Consider the following 25,512-nt stretch of genomic DNA (forward strand, 5'->3'; position numbering starts at 1 on the left):
GTTCTGAGACGCCCTATCATGTGGATGATGCCCAAGGAATCAGCCCTGTGGTAGGATACATCAAGGACGGAACAGGAGTCGGGGAGTGTCAGGTGAACAAAAGCTACAACACCACCACATGCTCCCAGGGACAGTTCCCTCAATCCCTGTGGGTTCACTGCTGGGCAGATCACATGACTGCAGGGCACACTCAGGAAGAGCAGCAGCACTTCCTGGACTTGTAACCATGGAAATGGCCACATTTGCTGGCTCTCTGTGGTCTACCCCAGTCTGTCTCGTACCTTAAAGTTCTTCTGTGATTCGGGAGTTGGGCTTTCGAGATCAATCAGTTTCTTCAGATCCTCCTCGATGGTAGACTTGGAGGCTGGCTTGGGGGACGCCCGGAGGTCCCTGGTGGAGGCCCGCAGCCTGGTGTGGGCCATCTCATTGCCATCACTTTGATGACGCCTTGAAAAAGGGAAGAAATGGCAGAAGCCACATGAGCACGACTGAGTTGGGGCTCTTAGGTCAGAGGCAAGGGGCAGACACTGAAGGAGGGCAGAGAGCTCCTTCTGCTCAAGGGATCAGAATCCACTCCTGTAAACTTTTTATGGAAGCAAACCCAGTTTGAAACACACAATCAAATCTGATGAGTAAGTCACTCTTTCACAGAAAACGATTTGTTCTGATAAGCCAAAATTAGCAACAGACTTACTGAGAGACCACAGGATATAAATCTGAAGGCAACCTTTGCACAAACAAAAAAATATAATTGAACCAATCATTATATTTGGCTGTAACATTTTTCCTGTACTACTTTGTTGAAAAGTCCTCCTTTTGGGGGTACTCACTCTCTGAAGTTCCCTCTGATGCATACGGGCTTAGGCCATAATTCACAGGAGGGCTGTAATTAACATAACCAAAGGGACCAGTGTGGACTTGGCACCAGAGGGTTCATTGAAGTGTGTCCTTCAAACACACCCTTCTCTAAATCTAAGATCCTCAAACCCCAATGTTTTGCAATACATCTTATTGCAGGAATGAAGTGGAGAAATAATCTGAGAACATTTTACTCAGGAAAAAAATCACACTGCCAAGCCAACCTTCTCATCTGAACCTGGCCCCTCTTGGGAAGAAACGCCTCAGCCTCTTCTGCTCTGCCATCTTAAAAGTGTACACCTAGCAAGAGAAGCACATAGACTCTTACTTTCTCGTGTCCATAAACCCCACAGAGTTGATGGTTCCTTCAGGTTTCTTCCATCCAATCAGGTATTTGCTAGTCGCACCCTGGCGTGGGTAGAAGCTCCTGGGGCCAGAAGAGGAGGAGGAGGAGGAGGAGAAGGCTGGGGCGAGCTGGGAGGAGGCGGCCGGGTGCAGCTCCTCTTTGGGTGAACTTCGGGCGCTGGTGAAAACCACAGGACTGGCAGAGTGTCGGGAGCTCAGAGTGCTGAGGGGGCAGGACAAATGCACATGTACATCCCAGCCCAGATCCCATGGAAGTGCTGTCCAGGATGCGAGTGAGGCCGGGTTACACAGTACCAAATGGTTCACACACCCCTAATGGGGTTGGGACTAGCCTTCTTGGCTTCCTACTACAATTCAAACATCTGCTCCCTGAGTGATGGGGGCCACTGGGGCAAATACTGGAACAAGGAATCAGATGAACAGTCACACATTCAGTTTCAATGTCCTATTGAGGAAAGAGGTACCCAAGGGTGGAAAGGGCAGCTTTGAAGGTCTATACTCCCCATCCCTCATCAGTCCCTTGTGAGAGGGAATCTGTATACTTTGGAGGGGAAGCAGGTGTGGACTTGGCAATGGCACTTAGCACTGGTCTGTCACAGGGGAACCTGGCACAGGGCAGAGTCTGCTAGTACCTACGCAGCAACCAGATCAGCCCTGGGCTGGACAATCCTCAGCACCAGCGGGAGGAACTGAGTCCTGGTGGTGATGCAGGCCTTGGGCTGGCCCAGGAGCTGCCAGGCTCGGAGCCAGTGCCACATCAGCAAGGGCGGCCAGGGACTGCCTGCATTATATCACGCCAGCTGTATAGCTGGGGGATGGAGAGGGAGCGCCTGGGGGCTTTCTCTTGTGAGCTGACCAGCTCAGCCTCAAAAGCACAGAACATGACAGAATTCCGAAGCCCTCATGCCAGGCCTCTGCTCCTGGACAGTGTTGCCACACCCACCCAGGCCAGATGGCTGCTAGTACCCAAAGGGAAGGACTCAGTCCTGTGGGATCCATCATCTACTGACCATGAGCCCTGGGCCTTGGGTAGACATGGGTGCAGCTGTGGTCACCACGGCCTTGGGCAGGGCCAGTGCTGTTCTGGCTTCAGGTACCACATGGGGCAGTGCCGGTGACATGGCCGTGGGAGTGCAAGTCACCCCTCGCCAACTCCAGGCAGCCCTTCACAATATGGGGAGAGGGAAGAGAGTGAGACGCCACGCCTGGGGACCCAGAGACAAATCTCTGACCTTGCCCAGGCTCATGGTAGAGCCTCAGGCAGTCGGCAAGAGTCGCATCTGGGCACGGGGCACCCCCTCCCCAGTGCTGATGTGGCTCAGACCACAACAATCAATCCCCTTTAATAAGGGAAAATCCTTCAGGAGGATGGGTACAAACAAGTCCAGACCACAAAGACTGGAACAAATCCCTAGCTCTTCAATGCTCAGACATTGCTGAACATCCTCAAGCATCAAGAGCACCCAGGGAAGCATGATCTCTACATGACCAAATAGGGTACCAGGGACCAAGCCTGAAGGGGCAGAGATAAGGACCTTCCAGATGGAGAGTCCCAAACAGCTATCTTGAGGAGGCTCAACAAATTTCATGACAACATAGAAGAATTCAGAATTCTATCAGAAATTTAACAGAGACTGAAATAGTTTTTAAAATCAAGAATTTCTGGGCAAGCCCCTCAGGTTCCCTCCCACTGTGGGAGCTTTTCTGTCCGCTCAATAAATCCTGCTTTTAAAAAAAATCAAGAATTTCTGGGCAAGCCCCTCAGGTTCCCTCCCACTATGGGAGCTTTTCTGTCCGCTCAATAAATCCTGCTTTTAAAAAAAATCAAGAATTTTTATAGCTGAAAATTTCAACAGAAAAACTGAAAAATGCACGAGTCTTTCAAGAGCAGAACAGACCAAGCAGAAGAAAGACCTAGTGAGCTTGAAGACAGTCTATGTGAAAATGCACAGTCAGGAGAAAAAAGAAAAAGAATGATGCACACATACACGATCTAGAAAAGAGTTAGTGGCCTTGAGGAGGACAAAGAAAGAGAGTTCAGGGTAGAAAGTTTTATTCAAAGAAATAGTAACAGGGAACTTTCCAAACCTAGAGAAAGATATAAATAACCAGGTACAAGAGGGCCCTAGAACATTCAACCGATTCAACTCAAATAAGACGAACTCAAGGCATGTATCAAACTCTCAGAGGTCAAGGATAAAGAAAGGTCCCTAAGAGCAAGAGGAAAGAAGCAAATAAAATATCAGGGAGCTCAAGAATCCTGGTAGCAGAGTTCTCAGCAGGAACCTTGCTGGCCAGGAATGGGAAGTCACATTCACAGTACTGGAGGAACACTGACTCTTTAGCTGTAACAGATGTACTGTAAGATGATGACAACAGGGAACACTTACTGAGGGCTTTATGGGAGTTCTCCACACTATCTCTGCAACTTATATGTAAATCTGAAACTACTCTAACATTCAAAGTCCTGAAATAATATATATTAGTGAAAATGAATCTTGACAACCCACCTCAAACCTTCCATAAAAATCAGTTTCAGCTGGAGTGTATACTTAAATTAAATGTATGTCTAAAAATTCTGGACAATGACATGGAAGAACATCTTTAAGAAAGATGCAGAAGATTCTTTAACGGGATCAAAGAGGAAATGACTGAATCCCCTTAAAACTGAGAACTTCTATCCATCAAAAGACAGTAAGTAGAATATATTTAGAATATATTATATCCAACAATAGACCCCTATACAGGATATATAACTAACTTTTAAAAAACCAGCAAGACAGATAAGCCCATAGAAAAATAGGCAAAGCTTTGCAAAGGTATTTCACAAAAAAGGGTATTGCAAGACCAATACCCACTGGTGCTCACATCATCAGTTACCAGAAGAATAGGAATTAAAGTCACTACAAGGGAGCACTAAAACATGAGGGCCATGTTTAAAAGGCTATGACAGCAAGTGCCAGAAAGGATGTGAAGCCACTATAACTCTTATACCCTGCTCACGGGAGAGCTACTTGTTTCTAACCCTTGAGAAGTGAGTTCAGAGGTTCTGGTGAAGTGGAACACATGGACACCCTATGACAAGTATATTTTGTTCCTAGAAACTCAGAAGAAATGCATAGACACATTCATCAAAGGACAAGAATTCTTAACATACCAACCACAGCAATCCAAATCCTCATCAACAGCAGCATGCATGAGTTGTGGTGTGTTCTCACAATGTCAATATAACACATTAACTGGGCGCAGTGGCTCACACCTAAAATCCCAGCACTTTGGGAAGCTGAGGCGACAGGTTTGCCTGAGCCCGCGTGTTCAGAACCAGCCTGGGCAACTTGGTGAGATCTCATCTCTACAATAAATAAAAATTAGCCGGACACAGTGGGGCGTGTCTATACTTCCAGTTACTTGGAAGGCTGAGGTGGAAGAATCACCTGAGCCTAGCAGGTTGTGGCTGTGGTGGCCGTAAGCATGCCACCGCACTCCAGCCTGGACGACAGAGTGGGACTCAAACTCAAAATAAATAAGTAAACAAACAAACAAACAACACAGCAATGGAAATAAATGCTCCACAACAAACAGACAAATCTCACCAACACGAGGCGGACTTAAAGACATCAGACACTAAAGAGATACCTATAATAGGATTCAATTTAAATGAAGTCCAAAAATAGACAAAGCAAGGGTATGACCTTAGGATCCCGGAGTGTGTCTCCCTTGAGGAGGAGGTGTGTGTGCGGGGAATGAAGTGGGGCTGGGAGAGGCATCTGAGTGCCAGTGGTGTTTGTTTCTGAGCTGGGTAATGATTACACGAGTATGTTCACTTGGTGGACATTTATATGGATATGCACTTGTGACCTGTACCTCTTTCTGTATGTATGTTACTCTTTAATAAAAACAAACGTACAAAGAAAGCAAAAGCAGGCTAGGTGTGATGGTTCACACCTGTAATCCCAGCACTTTGGGAGGCTGAGGAAGGAGGACTGCTTGAGCCCAAGAGTTCAAGACTAGCCTGGGCAACATAGCGAGACCCTGTCTCTACAAAAATAAAAAATAAAAAAAATTAGCAGGGCATGATGGTACATGCTGCAGCCTGAGGCAGAAGGATATCCTGAATTTAGGGAGAGGAGGTTTTGGTGAGGCATGATTGTGCCATTGCACTCTAGCCTGGGTGACAAAGTGAGATCCTGACACTAAAACAAAAACCAAAAAACACAGACAACAACAACAAAAAGCAAAAATAAATGACCAAGGACCCTCTCTGAACCTACTCTAATTCAGGGGCTGCCTGATTAAAAAAAAAGAAGTAAATGACCAGAGACAGGGCCCATCAGTCCATGAGAATATGGTGGGAGAGCAAGTAGACATGGGGGAGGGGGGACACAGACAATGATGACCTGGAGGCTTCCATCCTAACTGGACCTCATCATTTCAGGCCAAACAGAACCATCTCCTTTATCTTTATGACCAAGAAGAAAGAACTGGGCTCAAACTTTATAAATACTATAATAATAAAAATTAGTAATAGTCTCATTCTAATCCCTCTAACAATTTTTTTTCCAAATACTTTTCTAGCTAGAGAGGATGGAATAAAAAAACCTTCACAAAATTTCAAAGGGCAACATAAACTTAAAAGCAATGCAAATTTACCTCTTAACAACAAACATCTCATATGTTTGCTTTTTAAATTTTAAATTTAATTTACTTAAAATTTTTTTTTTAGAGACAGAGTTTTGCTGTCACCCAGGCTGGAGTACAGTTATGGAAGAACTTTGCATTCCATCATAGCTCACTGAGCCTTGATCTCCTGGGTTCATGTGATCCTCCCACCTCAGCCTCCCAATTAGCTGGGACTACAGGTGCATGTCACCACATCTAGCTAATCTTTTTATTTTTAAAGAGACAGAGTCTCTCTATGTTGTTCAGACTGTTCTCAAACTCCTGGGCTCAAGTGATCGTCCTGTCTTGGCTTCCCAAAGTGCTGGGATTACAGGCATGAGCCACCACACCTGGCTTCATATGTTTGCTTTCATTTATTTATTTATTTTTAATTTACTCTAGAGACAAGGTCTTGCTAAGTTGCCTGGGCTAGTCTCGAACCTGTAGGCTCAGGCAATCCACTCACCTCGGCCTCCCAAAGTACTGGAATTACAGGCAGAGCCATTGAGTCCAGCCTTCATATGCTTGCTTTTAAATTAACAAGAGGGAAAGCAAAATTCTCCCATCAGGGCAATATCAGCACAACAAATTATTGTTACAACTCTGTTATGGAAAACAAACTAAAGTGGAAACGTGAACTGAAAGAAAGATGCAGGGAAATACAACAAGAGGTGGATGAGCCATGATGACACCAGAGACCCAGATGGATGTGTAGTCCCATCCCACCCCTAGTCCCCAGTGGTGGGGACAAGGGAAGGAGGGCATCTGAAGCATTAGTGCAGCCTTGGCGTCCCTCAAGGCAGGATGGGGGCTGGGTGTTTGCCAGTTACTTTGGGATGAGAGCTCACCTTTGGTTTGCAGACTGTTTCTCACCTGACTGTATCTACCTCATACGCACTTGTGACACAGATGTGGAGATGTGAGTCTTCCTCAGGTGAGCATCTGAATGCAGATTCCAAGACAACAGGAAATAGCGCATCAGGGTCTCATGCATACATCTCCCAGCTTGGATACTCTGTGCTGCCTTTCTCTGCCTCAGTGAGTCTCCACAAGTGCACGCAGGTGTTTCTGCATTACTAGAGCTGCTTCTTGGACTTCGCCACACTGAATTACAGATCACCAGGGCCCTCCCACTGCTGAGACTCCAATTCAGGAGCTGGGATGGGACTGGAGCATGAGAACCCACACTTTTAACACGTGCCCAGAGGACATCATGGTCTGCGAGCTGTGCTTTGAAAACCACTGCATGAGCTCTCTCGGAATTGCCACGTTTTACATGAATCATCATCAAGTATCTTAATATTATTAACACTGGAACTCAAATCCCCCGGGGTTGTCAAAGACTAAAAGCTTGGTCGAGATGGAAAATAATTAGCCAAGAGAATAAAAAGTGAATTTCATAGTCCAGTAATTTACAGATTGTTCCCCCAGGTCATACAAGAGCCCTGCTGGGCTTAGCCATAATGCACGTAACATATGGACTACACAGAAGGGAAAGTTAAGAGGCTTATAAACACTAAAGGAGCAGACCATATACAGTATGTGTGAGGGGGACCCCCCCAAAAAAAACCCGGAATTATCTTGTGGAGGGAAGGCACCTTGTAGTACAGGCTTCTCCCACTAGGCACAGTGTTCTAGGAACCCATCAGCATCTGTGTACCAGCTAGCATTGCTGTGAGCAGTTGCATTCTGCTTCGGTGATTTTTTTTGGAGATTCTTTCAACACATATGCTCATTTCAGGATGGGTGATTTATGAGTGTACCTGCCCACACTGCACTGAATATTCAGCAGTTTTTGACCAAAAATGGCATGATTCCCATGCTCAACGCTCCCTAATCACTCAGTTCCACCCTCAGAGACTTATTGTTTCCTTAGATGAAAAAAGTCCTCAAAGGGAAACGTTTTATCAACATGGAAGAGGTGGAACAAAAATCAGCAGAAGCACTAAAAGGCATAAAAATGGACAAGCTCAAAAACTGTTCTGAGCAGTGGAAAAAGCATCTCAATAGGTGTACTGCATCAAATGGAGAGTGCCTTGAAGGTGACTAAAGTTTAAATGTGTAAGAATAAAGACACAATTTTTTTATAAATAAATTCTCTATTTTGGGTGGGGTCTTCCTTCATACAATTTCTTAGACTTTTTCCTTTCTGTATGAATTTAATTACCACCATTTTTCCTAGAAGCATTCAATAAGTTTCTGTACTAGATTAGACACCCTCTGAGGACAGGCACTGATTTCTGTGTATCTAACAATGTCAGACTCCACTAAAATATCTGTCGATCAAAGTGCTTCTCCTTCACATCTGTCACTGTGTAGCACACTTTAATTTCTCTATCTTTTAATTTTATCTTTTTAGAGACAGGGTCTTGCTCTGTTGCCCAGGATGGAAGGATGGCATGATCATAGCTCACTGCAGCCTTGAGCTGAGCACAAGTGATCTTCCTGCCTCAGTCTCCTGAGTAACAGGGACTACAGATGCATGCTACCATGCCCAGCTAATTTTTTAAGTTTTTTTTTTTTTTGTAGTGATGAGGTCTCATTATGTTGCCCAGACTGGTCTTGAACTCCTGGCCTTAAGTTATTCTCTCACTTTGGTTTGAGTGGTTCAGGCTTCTCCCACTAGGTAAAATGGGAAGAGGTGAGCCACTGTGCCTGGCCTAATGTCTTTATCTCATTTACTATCGGTCTCCCCTATTTAAATGGAAGCTCCGTGAGGACTGAGGGTTTTTGTCTCTGTTCACTACTATGCTCCCTTCTCCATGCCTGGAATGGTTCCTGGCAATTGTAGGCACTCAATAGTTGATGAAAGTGACCATCAAATAGGTGGTAAATTAGCTATCCACTCTAAATGGAAGGGGGAGTTATACATGAGACAGTGTGTGTAACATTAGGTTAAACTTATTTTTATTGAAGGAGTAATGCAATCTATAAGTGATGCTTTTGTTTACAAGTGTATTCTTTCAAGGATAACTGCTTGCATGGGACCGCCTGCCCTGGTTCTTGGTTTTCTCTGTACCAAATGGGTGGACACTGGCTCCCAGCTATGAAATACTGCATGCTGCTCACTAGTGGCTACAATCAGGACAGGTCTACCTGCCGCAGGCTAGGTTTAGGAACCAGGTAAAGCAGAATCAGCTGATAACCTCACATGCCTCCCTCTTCACAGACACCACATGGAGTAAGGTGGGCACTGTGTATGCTTGGCCCAAGTCGGGGGCGTCCCAGCCTCCCCTGGAGCTCTGCTGAAACACACTTTCTTGCATCTAACTCTAGACATTTCAATTAGTGGAGTGGGGGATGCCTGTAGATTGGGCCGAGTGTGTCCCCAATGCCCCCCACCCCAGACCTGCTCCAATCCAGCTGGGCTCGACATCTCATTATAACCTAGTCACATTCCAAGCTCACAGTGTCCACAGGGAGAGAGGGTGAGGGGCACTGTGGCCACCACACAGTACATCACCACACAGTGATGTAACCAGAGAGCCCTTGGACCTTCCAGAGTCCCAGCAATTCATACTTCAACAAACGTCCAAAGGAGGGAGAACCACTCAGGAGCCCCTCACTGCTCCCACACCAGGGCAGGCTGCCTCTGGTCCAGTGGTGGTGGGCTCTGGAAACTGACCAGCCACTGGGCTTCCTCAAGGGTCGAGCACTGCACACTTCACCCAAGAATCCTACAAGTGGGTTTAATGATGGCACAACTAACATGAGGCTGTCAGTTTCACACTTTCAAGGAGACCGTGTGGCTGGGCCATGTTATGGTCCTGAGGTTCTCATCAATTCAGTAGGCTGCACTGAGTGCTGCCCACAAGAGGCCCACCTCCTTGCAGGAACCATGAGAAGGAGGTAGCTCTATGATACAGAACACAGAGAAAGAACAGCAGACACACTGGGATACTTGCAGGGTGATTTTTCTCATTGAATAAGAAGCCAGTGGTCAGGCACGGTGGCTCATGCCTGTAATCCCAGCATTCTGGGAGGCCAAGGTGGGTGGATTGCTTGGGCCCAGGAGTTCAAGCTTAGGCAATACAGTGAAACCTTGTCTCTACAAAATAAACAAATAAATAAATGAACAAGTAAATAAGACAGGTGTGGTGGTATGTGCCTATAGTCCCAGCTACTTGGGAGACTGAGGAGGAAGAACTGCCTGTGCTCAGGAGGTCGAGGCTGCTATAAGCCATGATGGTTGTGATCACACTACTGCCCTCCATCCTAGGTGACAGAGAGAGACCCCTGACTCAAAATAATAAAAATAAAATAAAATAAAATAAGCAAGTGGAATGTGAGTATGGCTACGCTGGAATCACCCAAGATGTCACATGAAGAAACCACGAACTTCAATTTTTATTCCAACTACAGGAGATGACCTGTTTCCTAAGCATAAAGCAGCCACAGACTCCATGTTGTCAGGCTATGACGCGGATTTTGTAATGTGCACGCGTGAGAGAGAGCATCTGTTCACATGACACCTCACTGAAGGGAGGTGTTCCAGCAGTGGGGTCACTGAGAGCTTGGGACAGTTGGAAGTCCATGAGTTTCTACTAGCCTGACCCTCGGAAAAGTATGAACACACGTGCAGGGGCCTGGTGGTTTACATACCTGCTAAGCTGAACCCTGTAGGAGGGGACACTGGATGGCTCCTGGGGCACGATGTTGTCACAGTGGGTGCTGCTCACTGACTCTGCAGAGCGGAGTCACACAGGATCAGGGCCTGATGTTCCAAACAAGGCCACGTGCCGAGCCTCGGAGGGCAGGGAGGCCATCTTCAAGGCCTGCCTCACTACGGAGGCCAGTGTACCCCATGAAGGACATTGCCAGCCTCTGCTTGGCTGTAAGGAGCAGTCAAGGGACAGTTGGGCCATCTACTCGCCAAGCAACCATGGAGAGATGGGCTGCAATCAGATGAGGCTAAGAATGACTTTTTCAGGAAGGAGAATGGCCATCAGCCACCTGCCAAGTGGCTGTACCAAGATCTGAGCATAGGCTGAATGCTGACCTTGTACAGGGAGAGTGTGGGTCAGGCCTGACTGCACGTGCAGGTAACACACCTTCGGGGGACAGGTAATGTGGAGAATGGTGACCAAGGAGACCCCCGCTGTGCTCAGCACTGGCTGAGTTATACTACATCTAGCCCCAGCTTCCACAATCCAGGAGGCCTTCAGGAGACACTAATTCCAATCACTGGGGGAAACCAACAAGTGAGTAGAAATGATTAAGTTGGCAAAGATACTCAAGTGACTCCAGAAAGCAAAGTTGTCCACCTGTAAGGAGCAGACACTCAACAGTACACAGGCACACACACGTGCACAGCACAGGAAAAGGAGTGACAGCAGAAGAAGCCTCAGGGATCACTGTAGACTACAAGCTGAAAACATCAGTGATGCTAAGCTATCTCCTAAGGAGTTAACAGGTATCAGTAAACATTCACTTTGTTGGTCATTGCTGAGAAGGATGTCACGTCTAGGCTTGGCATCCAAAAGGGATCAAAAGCACAAAGCAGAAAGCCTGAAGAGCAGGATCAGAGGATGAACCACACAGAGGGCAGAGATGGCTCACTGAAGGAAGAGTCACACTGTCCCTGCATCACAGAAGGTAATGATGAGAGCATAGAAAAGGACACAAAAGAGAAGGTCCAGTCTTAAAAGGGCACTTGCAGTTTTCAATACCTTTGATAAGCAACAAATGTAAAATCAGCCATTTGGTCAGGAGACCAGGTCTTTGGTTTGTGGCACTTGGCTCTAATACATATGATATGACATGTCACTTGCTACAAGCTCTACCCATCAGCCATCTTGGTTCTCACCTGCTGTCTACTGCGTGGAACCTGAGCACACTCACCGTGGGTCCATGAACTAAGGCGCAGTGGCCAGTCATCTTCACCTGTCTTGTGGCCTGACTTGTTTGGCGCTAGTATGTCACGTACTGTGTCATGTTCCAGAGCCCACATGCCACCTCCCAGATCGTAGACACAGGACAAGTCAGGTGTGATGGTATGACTGACACATGCCACACTGCTAGTCAATGCAAAAACGAGACTCAACCTGGATCTCAGCTCCGAATCCACATCCTGTGCTCCCTCTTACCCTGCCTGGACAATGACCACCTTGCAGGTTAAGGCAAGTTGAGAAAACTGCATCTTCTCTTATTCTTAGATGCCAAAAATCTTCTTCATGTTTAGAAAAGACTCAGTTCAAGGTCGGGCACTAGTGGTTCATGCCTATAATCCCACACTTTGGGAGGCAGAGGACTGTCTGAACCCAAGGATTTGAGAGGAGTCTGGGCAACTTGGCAAGACCTCATTTCTACAATAAATCAAAAAATTAGCCAGGTGTGTTGGCATACAGCTGCAGTTCCGGCTACTTAGAAGGCTGAGGTGGAAGGATCACTTGCATCCAACAAGTCAAGGCTATGGTGGCCACGAGATTGCCATTGCACTCCAGCCTGGATGACAGGGTGAGAATTACACACACACAGACACACACACACACACACAGACTCAGTACAGAGAAAACTATATATTTGCTGTTACTTGTGTATTTAAGCCACAGTGAGAGAAATGGGACAAAACACTGAACAGGGAGAAGACATGCTGTATACTGAAATTACTCAGGAAGGTTGTGGACTCTCTCCTCAAGATTATTTTTTTCTTTCTTTCTTTTTTTTTTTTAATAAAGCAATTTCACAAACTCTCACCCTGGGAGGAGGCTTTAGAAATGTGACAGAGAATGACTGCCCTTCCTGTATTCTTTCTGGCCTTGCGATGTGAGGGCATCTGGAGAATGCAGCCCACCACATCCAGCAATGTTTTGCAGAACTAAGTAATGACCACTGCTGTTGGTAATCTCCATGAAGCGCACGTGAGGCTTGACAGAGGCCTAATTTTCTCAAGGTTCATTTGAAATTCCAGCCATAGTGGTACTATTTTTCAGTCTCTACGGTTACTAAAAGTCACTGAAGTTCTAGATAAATTAGTCACCTGCCCCTACAAGCTGAAAGGAAGGAGGCCAACTCACACAGGCCAGATCACCTGGAGTTCTGCCATAAACAAGCAAAACAGAAAATAGACAACAGAGCAAGTTCCTGTCTCTACAAAATACCAAAAAGTTAGCTGGGCACACACCTGTAATCCCAGCACATTGGAAGGCTAATGCACGAGGAATGCTTGAGCCCAGTAGTTTGAGACTAGCCTGGGAAACATGGTGAGTCCTCATCTCTACAAAAAGACAAAACAGCTGAGCGTGGTGCCTGTAGTCCCAGATACTCAGGAGGCTAAGGTAACAGGATAACCTGAACCCTGGAGGTCGAGGCTGCACTGAGCTATGATTGTGCCACTGCACTCCAACCCGGGTGACAGAGTGAGACTCTGACACAACAACAACAACAACAACAACAACAACAACAACAACAACACCCGTAATCCCGGAGGCTCACTGTGTGAGAGGCCACTGTGTAAAAATCACCAATGAGAACCACACACACTCAACAGAACATGGAGTCAGTCACACCTTTTAAAGGAAGCTTCGGTTTTGTTATTTTAGTGGTTGAATTTTCAAATTTTGAGTTGGTCCATAACACCCAGGCAGAAAAGATCTAGAGGGAAACATTACAGATGAAGACAACTGATTAACTGGATCTAACAAAGAAGGCAACATGTTCTCCATATGCACAGGATGCCAAGGACACAGATGACAGGATGGACACACACCAGCCCTGGCAAGCGGAGGCACATGTACACGGCCCAGAGACCCACGAGGATAGTCCGGGTGCACACGTAGATGGCCCAGCATACTGGAGCCACAGCATCCTCAGTGTGTCATGTAAGCCTCACATGAGAAACCTTTGCTCCAGTTTCGAGAACATGTAGCTCTCCTGGCAGGGACAACGACCTCAGGTCAGCAGGAAAGGCATATCTGTGAGCCCGAACTGCACTGTCCTGTGGTGGGGGCTTTCCTTGGCCTTCGAACAGCATCTCTAGTGAATGCTGCAAGCTGACCAGTACACATCCAAAGTCTGTTGACATTTGCATGTAAGTGGGTATAAAGTTCTTCCTGTCGCCGCAGATGTTAAAGACCTGAACACAGCAATGACTTCACTAAGCACACACACTGAACAGCTGGACAAGGACACTATGTTCATCCACACTTGTCCCTGCTCCTCTACGGAAAGCCCTACAGCCCGGTGCAAACACTCACACGGCTGTCCCATGACCGCTGAAATGCACAAGGGTGTTCTAGAGGAGGCAGGAGCTTTGACTTCTGAATGGGTTTATTAGCAGGAGCTGTGAGTCATCAGACAGAAAATAGAAACATTAAGGAAGTTAAGGACGTTAGTTATTTCTTATTCCTTCTTTTTATTTTTGAGTCGGGGTCTTACTCTGTCACCCAGGCTGGAATACAGTGCATGGTCAAGGCTTACCGCAGCCTTGAGCTTCTGGGCTCAGGTGATCCCTCCACCTTAGTCTCCTGAGGAGTTGGTCTACAGGCACGCACCACCATACCCAGCTAACTTATAAATTTTTTTTGGTAGAGCCTGGGCCTCACTATGCAGCCCAGACTTGTCTTGAACTCCTGGACTCAAGCAATCCTCTGCCTCAGCCTCCCAGAAGTTGAGGCTACAGGCACACCACCATACCTGGTTGATTCTTCCTGTCTGCTCAATAGGATGCAATGGACACCTCTGTACGTGTTCACGGTGGCACACCCATGAAGACACACTTGGGAGGCACACATCAGTGAGAAATCCTTTCGTCCCAGATGGCAGCACAACTGCATCTGGGATTATACAGGTGGGTGCTAGCCGCCTATGATGCAGGGCAAGCAGGAGGGAGCACGTTTGGTGATGGCAGGATACCTGGTTCACAAGGCTGGCCAGCATAGCACACATGCGCACGAGGTGGGTTTGCTACCTCAGCGTGAGTGGACTCGAATCAAGCTCCAGAAACCCCACTGGCTGGCAGGACCAGCACTTCGCACCAGCCTGCCACATACATTAGCACTGCCGACTGCCAAGGTTGGAATGCTTAAGAAAAGTGAGTCCATGCCACGACTGTCTTAAGGCCAGAACTATCTTCACCTCTTTTCTTTTTTTTTTAGTGGTTCATTTTAAGATCTGAAAGTTAAATAGCCATAATAAATAAAGTAAAATCTCTCTGTAAATTTCCAAGCCTCAAAAATATACATACATATTCTGGGGAGCAACACTTGAGAGCAACGAATAGACTTTTCTTAATTGCAGAAAGTCATCAGTGCTCACAGCTTCTCTTGCTGACATTCAAGCATAACCACCCTGTGTAATTACCAACCTCTATTAATGCAGCCAATGTGGTGCCAAAGCCTGCATGATCATCCCAGGGAAGCTGGAGGACAGGGGCAGGAGCGGCCCTCCAGGAAGACGCAGGAAACTTAATCACTGTAATTTAGACTTTGCCACCGAGTCCCAGGTACAGGCTCTTGAAGAACTGTCAAGAGAGCTCCACGCTAATTACTGTTCCTGTCTTCTGAGGACACAGACACTCTAATTTGCTGCGATTTTAGTTTCTCCAGCAACATGCATTTGGTGGCTAAGTTCCCTCTCCTCCAGAAAAGGCGGGTTGCCAAGGCTCTGATTACCTGACGCCTGCTGCCATGATCAGCAGCCCGATCCCACAGCACCCTGCACAGAAAAGCCAGAAACAAGGGTGACTCATGTGATGCCCACCACCTTCCTGCAGGGCCACATTTTTCCCTTCACCAGGAAGAGTGCCTCTCAGTAGGGGAGCTCCCTTTAAGTGATGGCTTCTCTGACTCTGTGCTCTTCTGGTCTGACGCAGAATGTCTAGATGACCCTGTGGCCTCGTGGTCACTGCAGTTGGCATGTTTGGATAATGCCAACATAGGCACCTGCTTTCCGGGAACTTGTGCAGCCTGTCACCAGCTAGCAGACCTGGGATCTGCTAGCTGGTGGCAGGCTGCACGTTCTATGCTGTGGTCTCAGGGCCCGCTGGCCACCTCCATTCATGGTGATGCCATGGGAGACAAGACCTCTCTAACCATCTTTCTCTTGCCATCACATTAAACCAAAACGGAGTATCACTCCTAAAAAGGTGATCTCCTTTCAAAATGAAGAATCAGAATCAGAGAAACACGAGTCCAACTAAACCTAGAAAACACAAAGGAACTGCTCTGATCTGAAAAATGTTCTAAGTCACTGCAGTCAACTGAGAGGAGGTGTGCCCACAACAGCAGGTGACTCGCCATTCTGCATCACGTGGTTCTGTGTCTCTGTCATTATGGCACATGATGCCTGCTGTCTGCCTTACTTTTCTAGACACAGTTTTTGCTCTAGCTGAACCCAACACTCTACCTTCTGAGTCGTGGAGTGGTGGTGGGATGCCTGGCATTGAAAGACACTGAGATGACCTTCTCCACTTATTTCTGCTTGGGGACCATGGAGTTTCCAGACTATCTCTATCATCTTTAAACCTACAATGTGGTCATCAGTGGTAAACAGAACAAAGCTTGTGGAACATTCCATGCCATAGGGCCTGACATTCGAACAGAAGGGCAGCTCAGTGATTGTCTCTATTAGAACACAGGCACGAGGATGAGAAGGAAGTTGGGGATGTTGTTGACAAAGTCAAGCGGACCCACAATAAGCAGGGGACATTCCCCCTCACTCAGGTTATGGGCTCTACTGATGCATTATGTACCTGGATCCCCATTTAACAAACAAAAACTAAATTAAGCACTTCTGCTGTTTTTCCTTAGGCCATAATAGTAACAATAGACCTGGAGGGCAGCAATGCTAAATGCTGTCACACAAGTGAGTCAATGCTGATGACAATGACAAGTGAAAGGAGAATGCAGCACAGAGACCAGCAGCCCAAAAAGACAGAGATGGACCCTTCCTCCAGAGAGGAAGACTCTCATCATGCTTGGGATTCAGGCTCGAGTGTGAAAGAGGCAATAAAAGACTACATTTGTTCTTTCTAGGGCACGATGGCCAAAGATGCAGGAGAATATGCTCATTCCTCTTCTGAAAGGCGTCTAACTCTGCCTACATGTGTCTGCTGGACACAACCCACTCCAACACACCACCAGGACCCAGACCTACCACTGAAGACACATCACCCTGCAGACACCGGCATGACATCCAAGACAGAAGTGGTGGAAGACATGCAGCAGCTGCAGGGCAATGTGGGCTCAGGAGGCCCCTTTCTTTGAAGATGTGGCCGAGATTTTAAGTGTATCTTTAGAAGACTGTTCCAGCACCTATTCTCTGTCACTAGCTGAAAGTCAACATTACAGGCTTACAAAATTTCTAACCGTGGAATGCAGTTAAGAAAAGTAAAAAAGAGGAAAATATAAAATACAACTTTAAAAAGAATAAATCTGCAAATATTGTTTCAGTTTAAAATTATGTATTAAAATTGTAGAACTCAAGTATCTTGCATGCCAAGAAAAGGCATCACATACAAAAACACCTGCCCCCACCATAAGCCTGCTCCTCACACACCAGCAGGGGTGGGGTGGGACCAGTGTGGGGGCAGGGCAGAGCCCACGGGGGTGAGGGTGAGCCATGCATGGATTCAGGGCAGGCCGCATACCTGGTGTGGGAGGCTACGTCGCCGATGCTGAACGTGCTGTTCTCCCTGGCCAGCGGGCTTGAGCCACCAGGTCCCTTGCTGTGGAGGTCCAGGCTCAGGGAGGACTCTGCCTTTCGCTCCATGCCATGGCCCTCCGTGTCCAGGGGCCGATCCGCCATGGAGATGGCATCGCTGGAGCTGTGCCAGGGTGGCGCCACCTTCTCCTTGCCCGGCCCCGCGCGGGGTGATGACGTAGTGGCCCCCAGCGAGGCAGTACTGCCGTGGCTGGGGCCATAGGATGTGGTGTCAATGCCACTGTCAGCCGATGTGCCCTGCAGATAGCTGTAGCTGTTGAGCTCGGCCTCTGTGCGGTCTGCATCGAACCACTTCTCATCGCTATGGGCGCTGGAGGCGTTGCTGGACAGGGTGTTGCTGCTGGAGTGGCTCGAATAGTGGCTGTCGGACTGCAAGGGAAGACACCTGGGTGCAAGGCTCTGCCTCTTCCATGTGGGACAGCAGGGAAGCAGAGGACGGATATCTAGGTGGGGGTTACCACGGACAAAGTTCCAGTAACACAAGCCCAGTAAGGGAGGGAGGACCCAACACCTCTGGTCCTGCCCTTAGGAAGTGTCCAAGGCAGAGCACTGAGAATGTGTGTTTGTTTTACATCTGTTTAAGTATTTGACTTATGCAAAAGTATTAGTAGTATCAAGATCACCTGTAGCTGGGAAAAATCTAAATAATCATTAAAGTCTTTAATATCTTAAAATAGAAATTACAGTTCCAAAGGGCTGATAATTAGAAACCGTGCTTGTTTCTAAAAGCCCGTCTTGCCCAGAATAAACAGAAGCATGAGCATAGCACTTACTCCTAAGGAGTCTCCTTTTCCTTGGCCAACTGACATCCATGTAGGAGACAGCCTCCCCAGGCATGCTCAGAAGTGCAATTTATACAGTTAATTTAGTGGGAAAAACATCAGTCTTATCAATAAGTGGTGCTGGGACAAATGGATGTCCACATGTAAAAAGGAAGAAAGTTGGGTCCTTACCACGAAGAAAAACTCCAAAAGGATCAAAGATCTACATGTAAGAGCTAATACAAACCCTTAGAAGAAAACGTAAGAGTAAGTCTAAGTCTCCCTGACCACTGATTATGAAATAGGTTCTTAGACATGGAACCAAATGCAGAGGAAAAAAAAAAAAAGAAAATAAGTTGGACTTTGAAACGTTTGCACTTCAAATAACCCAATTAAACAATGGGCAAAAGATCAAAAGCTATTTCTCCAAAGAAAACATAAATATCCAACAAGCACATGAAAAGATGTTCAGTTATCATTAGTCATTAGGGACATGCAAATCAAAAGCACCATGAGATGCCACATCACACCAGGATGGGTAGGATAAAAAAGGGAAGACAATAATGGGTACTGGTGTTATTGGGGATACACAATGGGGTTTTCGCTGTGGGAAAAACCATTGCAGATTCACTCTTGGTACAGACCCAAGAGAAATGAAAACATGTGCTCACACCAACATATGTACATGAATGTTAACAGCAGAACTATTTATGACAGTCAAAAAGTAAAAACAACCCAGATGTCCATTAGCTAATAAGTGGATTTTAAAAATAGGGTATTTCTACGTAAGAGATTGATTATTCAGCCATGAAAAAGAATGAAGTACTGATTCATGATACAATATGCATGAACTTTGGAAACATGTTCAGGGAAAGAAGCCAGACACAAGAGACCATTCAGTGTGTGATTTCATTTATATAAAATGTCTGGAATAGGCAACTCCAGAGAGAGAACAAAGATGAGTAACCAGTTGTCTAGGCTGTGGAGGGACAGCCAGTCACCAGGGCTGTGGTGATGAGAATGTCCATAGTTAGATCATGATGTTGGCTGCACCACTTGGGGAATGTGCTGAAAACCACCAAGGTGTACACTTTACATGGGTGAATATCATGATATATGAATCACATCTTAATAAAAAATCTGTACAGAACTCTTCCCCATGGGGGCTTAGATGCTTAGAAAGAACATTCTGCAGAGTTTAACCAAATAATATTGTAAAAGACATCTGAATAAAATAGTATTTTAAAATAGAGGAAGGGGTACTTGCTGGAGATTAAGAGAAAAGATGAGAGAAGGAAATGTGTGTGTGTGTGTCTATGTGTGTGCACATGCATGTATGAATGTGTGTGTTGGTGGAGGAAGGAACAGGCTCTTCACCAGCCACAGGTGGGGTGGGAGGAGGACATGCTGTTCCCATCTCAAAGTGAAATGTGTCTTCCCCTTAGGACTTGGTCCCCATCACTGTACTGCTGTGACCCTCACTTCCGGACAACTTGTGAAGGGCAGCAGAGTCTCTGTTATGTCCCTACTTGGGCAGGGCTCCTTTAACTCTGGACTGCTGCTGTCATATGGGGTGTCCCTGGCCACATGAGGCCACAAACACTTTTAAAGTGACTGGTGTGAGTTGAGTTGTACTGAGAATGTGAATTTCACAACAGAGTTCCATACAGACATGTGAATCACAAATGTGAGCGTAAATTTTCTAGTAGCCAAATTTTAAAAAGCAAAATGAAACTGGCTAAATTTTAATATGTTTTTATCTAATCTAATCTGTCCAAAATATTATTTTACCATGTAATCAATAGAAAAACCATTAATGAGGGAGGAAAGCTTCACAGATGGATTGGGATCCCATCATTTACAAGTAGAGTTGTGACAATGCCACATTTCCTCAGTGATCTATCCCTGACAAGCAAAACATGGTGGGGTGTGCTCGCTCCCTCTTATTTGTAGCTCCAATATTCATTTCTCTAGAGCAAACTTACATGAGAATTCTTGTGAAAAGATCTCTGAGCATCTTATAAACTAGCACAAAATACAGTATTTACTCACCCTGAGAATGACATGGATATAAAAATATACACTTCTGTGAATACACAGACCAAGGAAATCAGCTGCATTATAAAAGGGAGTCTCTTGTCCTGACAGAGGTACTGGAGGACAGAGAGTAAAAATAAATACATAAAAGAAAGGAGTTAGAGAATGATAAACTCATATTCCCAATTCTACCTGTAAGGGCAAGAAAGGCATTGTATACCAACCACAATGGCCAAAGGATATGTGTGTTACAAGTGTCGGGCATGGTGGCTCACACCTATACACCTATACTCCCAACACTATGGGAGGCCAAAGTGGGAGGACTGGTTCAGGACAGGAGTTTGAGATCAGCCTGGACAACATAGCTGAGACCTCATTTCTGAAAAAAATGAAAAAAATTAGCTGGGCGTGGTGGTGTACACCTATAGTCCCAGCTTTTCAGGAGGCTGAGGCAGAAGGATCACCTGGGCCAAGGAGGTTGAGACAGCGGTGAGCCAGGATCGCGCCACTGCACTCCATCTACCCTGAGTGGCAGAGTGAGATCTGGACTCAAAAAAGAAAAAACAAACAAACAAAAAAACCTCCAGAAAAACAAAAGATGTGAGTAGGGAAGACAAGGGGGAGCAGAGGGAGTATAGGCCTCTATTCCTGAACAGATGTTCATGCCTGCTACCGTGCACACAGACCAACTCTGTGTCCAGTACATGCCTGCTCCTGACTTGCAGGAGTGTTTGTGATGTAATCAGGTGACCTTCCACCCAGACCTGTGGAGCCCAGAAGCATATCAGTCAGGAATGACAACTCATTGTGAAGCAGCTTTGGGCTATGATGCTAAGTGCCCGCCTCTGTCGGAGTGGCTTCCCCTTGACCATGCTGAGGAAAGAGCAGAACGGATTATGCCATTTCCACACTGCAAGGAAGGCATGTTGCTGGGAACGCAATGTTTGCATAAGTGTGTAGTCAACTTACATGCCCTTGTCTGTTTGGAGACAAATGAACCACTGGATCCTGCCGCATTAATCTCCCACTGGGGCTCTCTCGGAAAGCTGGCAGAACCTTGGACACTGCTGGGAGGTGGCATGTGGGCTCTGGAATACAGCACAGGACATTATGCAGGCACCGAGCAGGTCAGACGGTGGGGACAGGTGACGATGGTTGGCCGCTGTGTCTCAGTCCACGGACCCGCACGTTCTGCACTCCTGCAGTGAGCGTGCTCAGTCCACGTGATAGACAGCAGGTCAGAAACTAAGTGGCTGATGGGTAAGCTGGCACCAAGACATTAGCAGAGCCAAGGACCACAAACCAAAGGCCATGAACAACGCAGTGAAGTTCAGAACCAACTTTTGGTTTGGGGGGACGCTTAGATTCTATGGATTAAACTATGAAATTCATTCATTGCCAAGTGTGGCTCACCTTGCTTGATCTGTATCACCTAGACAGGCATGGATGCAATCACGTGTTACTTACCATGACACTTTGGAAATATTTTACCTGTGTATTCATGCTGCTCGAGGACAAAAGAATTGAAATCCTGAGGTCCTCTATAACCGTAAGCTGAGCACAACAGAAAAGACACACAGCAACTAGTTTACTCAAAACAATTGCTTCTTGGTGGACTCCATGCCGGCGTTCAGGACGGGTCTCCAAAAGGGAAGGCAAGGGATTCTTCTGTGACAAAGCCACAGCCAACGCAAACCTCTCTTAGGGTGGATGCGGCAGGCGCATGCCCTGACGCTGACTCTCAGCCCCTTCCAAAAGCAGAGGCAGACATCACGAGGACACAGGGGCCCCTCCAGCAAGCTTGCTCCTATCTGCACCCAGCAGGCCCCACCAGGGACACACTGATCACAGCCGGGTAGCCTCGTACCAGCCTCCCCTCACAGACTCTACCAGCACGATCATCAGGGAATGTTGTCCCCAGCAGTGAGTGTAGAGGGGCTGGCCTTTTCAACACTCAGCGCTGGGCGTTTGTACCAAAAGGGCTACGATTCCCTTTCTTGCATCAGCCCAAGTCTTACGGTTCCGTCTGATGAGCCAATGAGGAAAGGCTGGGCTACTCTCCCGGAATGCTGGGACATACGAATCATTAGCAGTTGTCTCGTTTTAGCAGTTTTTTTGAAGGCTTGGATTGAGTGAAGAAAGGCTCCCACCTGGACCTCCTGCGCTGTGGTGAAAGGCTTCTTTGGTGCGCCCTAGGGGCACCCTACTCAGAGGGTGAACAGGGGTGAAGAAGTCCTCCCTCCTCAGCGTCAAGCCTTAGCTGGTACGAGTGGGAGGCTGCCCGAGGGGGCACAAGAAGCAGGCCTGGAGGGAGGCTGTGTGAGAGTGAATGCGAGGCTTGGGACGGCCTGGTCATCACTCTTCTGTTCCCAGGACACACGCTCGCTCCATGTGACTTCCAGGAGGGGGCACAGGGCGAGCTGGCAGCCTGCCCAGAGCCGTACGAGGGGCCGGAGCAGGCACTGAAGTCCCCTGAGGAGGGTCCTCATATGTGTTCCTCCATCTCGGCAGGATCAAGACACATGAAAGCACCAAGTCACGAGCAAGGGAGGGTCAGAAGATGCTCAGGCCTGCTGTGAGGGCAGCACAGGTGGGCATGACACCTGGCTTCTGGTTGAGGCGCGTCTGCAGGAGTCCCGGGGTGGGGCACACATCAGAACCTAGGACTCGCCCTTCTCACTCTCAACTCCTGTCTTAAGGACACGTGTCCACTCCCTTCCATGGTCATGGTTTGTACACTGCCTTGGGTACAGGCATGAAATCAATGAATTTACAGAGAAGATAAAAATAACTGGGTTTTGCCTTAAAGCATGTCTTCCTCAGCCCTGAAACTTGCACCTTTTTATTCCACACTGATGGTAATGCTACCAGAGACGAAAGGCAGGAGAAAAAGCCCAGTCTTGTAGCCTTGATTCCTGAGGTATCAGCTGTGTTGGGGCAAATCCCTGATCCTGCTAGGTGGAAACTCAATCACATTTCAAGGCCAATTTGGTTGTATCAACCGTGTGATGGTGTCATTGTGGAACAATACATGCACAGAGGAAGGGCTGGCCCAGAAATCCAAGTGAGGCTCACTATGCAAATCACTCCCACCCAGCTGTTAGCACTGCGAAGACATTTCCGGAGCTGACAGCTTAATCGCAGAGTGAAAGGATTTTTAAAAAGCACATCGGGGAGGCAAGGGATTCTAACCAAGCTATAGATGTGACTAGACAATAATTGTATCTCTTTCCCATTTTGTACATAGTTGTTTTATCTCAAGCTCAACACCAAGTACACCAGGAATCTCTCAAGGCACTTTTACTAGGCAAGAGCAAAGACATGGGAAGAAGGTCCTTAAGACACATGAAGTTTGGTTATCTGGTCTTCTAGCCTTGGTGCTGAAAATAATTCCCATGCTCTTTCTCAGGTCTTATTTATTGCTTTCACTTAGTCATACTCTAATGGAGACTTACTAATTCTTATTTATTAACTAGGGCTGTCTTTTACAATGATGCTTTGATGGCATCATCAAGAAGTGTCCAAAATGACCTTGCTGTATAAAAGCAAATGCTTCTGGCAGAAAGTCAACACTCACCCATCTGGTCGGCAATGCTGTCCTCACTCCTTGGCCAGCTGGGGGTGGACTTCCCACTGCCACCGAGGTCCGACTGGGTGTTCTGCCGGTCCATGGAGGCAGGGGACCTACGGGTCATGCCAAACCTGTAGGGATTTCCCCAAACACAGGCAGAGACAAAATCAGAGACCTCATCCAGAGGGAAGGCAGTCCTGGGTGTGGGGCTTCAATCCTAAGGACGGGTACTGCCAGTTTTGTTCACATGCCTGTGCTTGTATATACACCCTGGCGTGCTTGCATGGGTGTGAAGTATATATGTTGTGGTCAACACACACTGCTCTGCTCAGAAAGGTATGCACACTGAGTATATCAATGGCAACAAGGGCAGAAGCCATCAGTACTGGGCTAACTTAAGCTATACAGAGCAGGAAACCACAATCCTCTGGTCCTGGATGACACATACAGCCACAGGGAGAGTCTCAAAGTCAAATTCTCCATAGGCATCTTCCAAGTGGTACACTGTGGGGGTATGTTACTCTTCACTTGGAAATTTACTAAGTTATTAAGTCATTCCCTCTTGGAATGGTATTTTCTGAGCACTTGTGCTGTGGTCTGAAAGACAAAGATTATTACCATTTAAATTATGTAAAAACCATTTCAAAATGCATAAATTTTAAATTGCCTTTGGGAAAGGCAATTTGGAAGCAGGTAAACTGGTATAAACAGAAGCAAATGTCTATTTCTGGAAAGAAAACTCAGCTATTTAGTGAGCCGATTTTAATTTTTCCTTTGTAGAATAATAGTACATGCTTAATTAAAACATATACCTTGACTAGTAATATCAGCCAAGTAAATACAGAGTGCAGAATTCAAACATTCATGTGGAAATGTACGTATTTATGTGTGGTTACTAATGAACTTATGGGTAATCTACACAATACAAAACTAAATGGGTCAGGTGTGGTGGCTCATGCCTGTAATCCCAGCACTTTGGGAAGTTGAGGTGGGAGGATGGCTTGAGCCCAGGATGGCAGTGAGCAATGATCGTGCCACCAGTTTCCACGCCTTGGTGACACAGTGAGACCCTGCCCCTCAAAAAACCCCACAACAAAACAACAAAAACCAAACCAAAGCATCTGCAAGGTAGAGAAGCCTATACAAACACTATTTTAATAAAACTCTTATTGTATCTGCTCCCCAGTTACTTTTACTCAACATTCCCAAACACTAAGCAAAATTACTTCACACGCTGAGAGCCATTATTAAAAACCTTGATTTATGAAAAGTTGTGAAAGGGCTCATTTTTAAAAAAAAAAAATTCAGTTACACTGTTTGCCATCTCCTTCTTAAGTAGGGTCCTTGTTTAGCTCATAAGAGTATATTTCCTCCAATGAATCCTACAATTCTATCCTAAATTTGCACTAAACAGTTTTTAAGAAGGCACAGAGATGAAAGTTAGAAATGGATTCTAACCTTGTTTTCACTTTTTTTTTTTTTTTTTTTAAGAGATGAGTCTCCCTTCTGGCTGGCCTCAAACTCCTGGGCTCAAGTGATTGTCCAGCCTCAGTCTCTTGAGTAGCTGGGACTACAGTTGTGTGCCACCATATCCAGCTA

The 25,512-nt window shown here is 46.6% G+C and overlaps 1 protein-coding gene across 3 annotated transcripts in view; it reads right to left on the reverse strand.

Annotated features, from left to right (window-relative positions):
• Nucleotides 1–25,512, reverse strand: part of SIPA1L1 (signal induced proliferation associated 1 like 1) — a 224,061-nt gene that overhangs the window by 12,319 nt on the left and 186,230 nt on the right. For 2 of the 3 annotated variants that reach the window (XM_008070855.1, XM_008070856.1), the window contains exons 13-17: nucleotides 23,920–24,044; nucleotides 21,312–21,430; nucleotides 17,471–17,913; nucleotides 1,187–1,426; nucleotides 282–447 (exon numbers count right to left, since the gene is read on the reverse strand). In XM_008070855.1, coding sequence (XP_008069046.1) covers nucleotides 282–447; nucleotides 1,187–1,426; nucleotides 17,471–17,913; nucleotides 21,312–21,430; nucleotides 23,920–24,044 — 1,093 coding nt within the window. Of the gene's footprint in view, nucleotides 1–281; nucleotides 448–1,186; nucleotides 1,427–17,470; nucleotides 17,914–21,311; nucleotides 21,431–21,833; nucleotides 21,897–23,919; nucleotides 24,045–25,512 lie in introns of all 3 variants that reach the window. The other variant, XM_021718955.1, reaches the window with a different exon arrangement.

Source organism: Carlito syrichta, unplaced genomic scaffold, assembly GCF_000164805.1.
Source record: "Carlito syrichta isolate Samal-C Ts95f unplaced genomic scaffold, Tarsius_syrichta-2.0.1 Scaffold314032, whole genome shotgun sequence".
NCBI classification, from domain to species: Eukaryota; Metazoa; Chordata; class Mammalia; order Primates; family Tarsiidae; genus Carlito; species Carlito syrichta.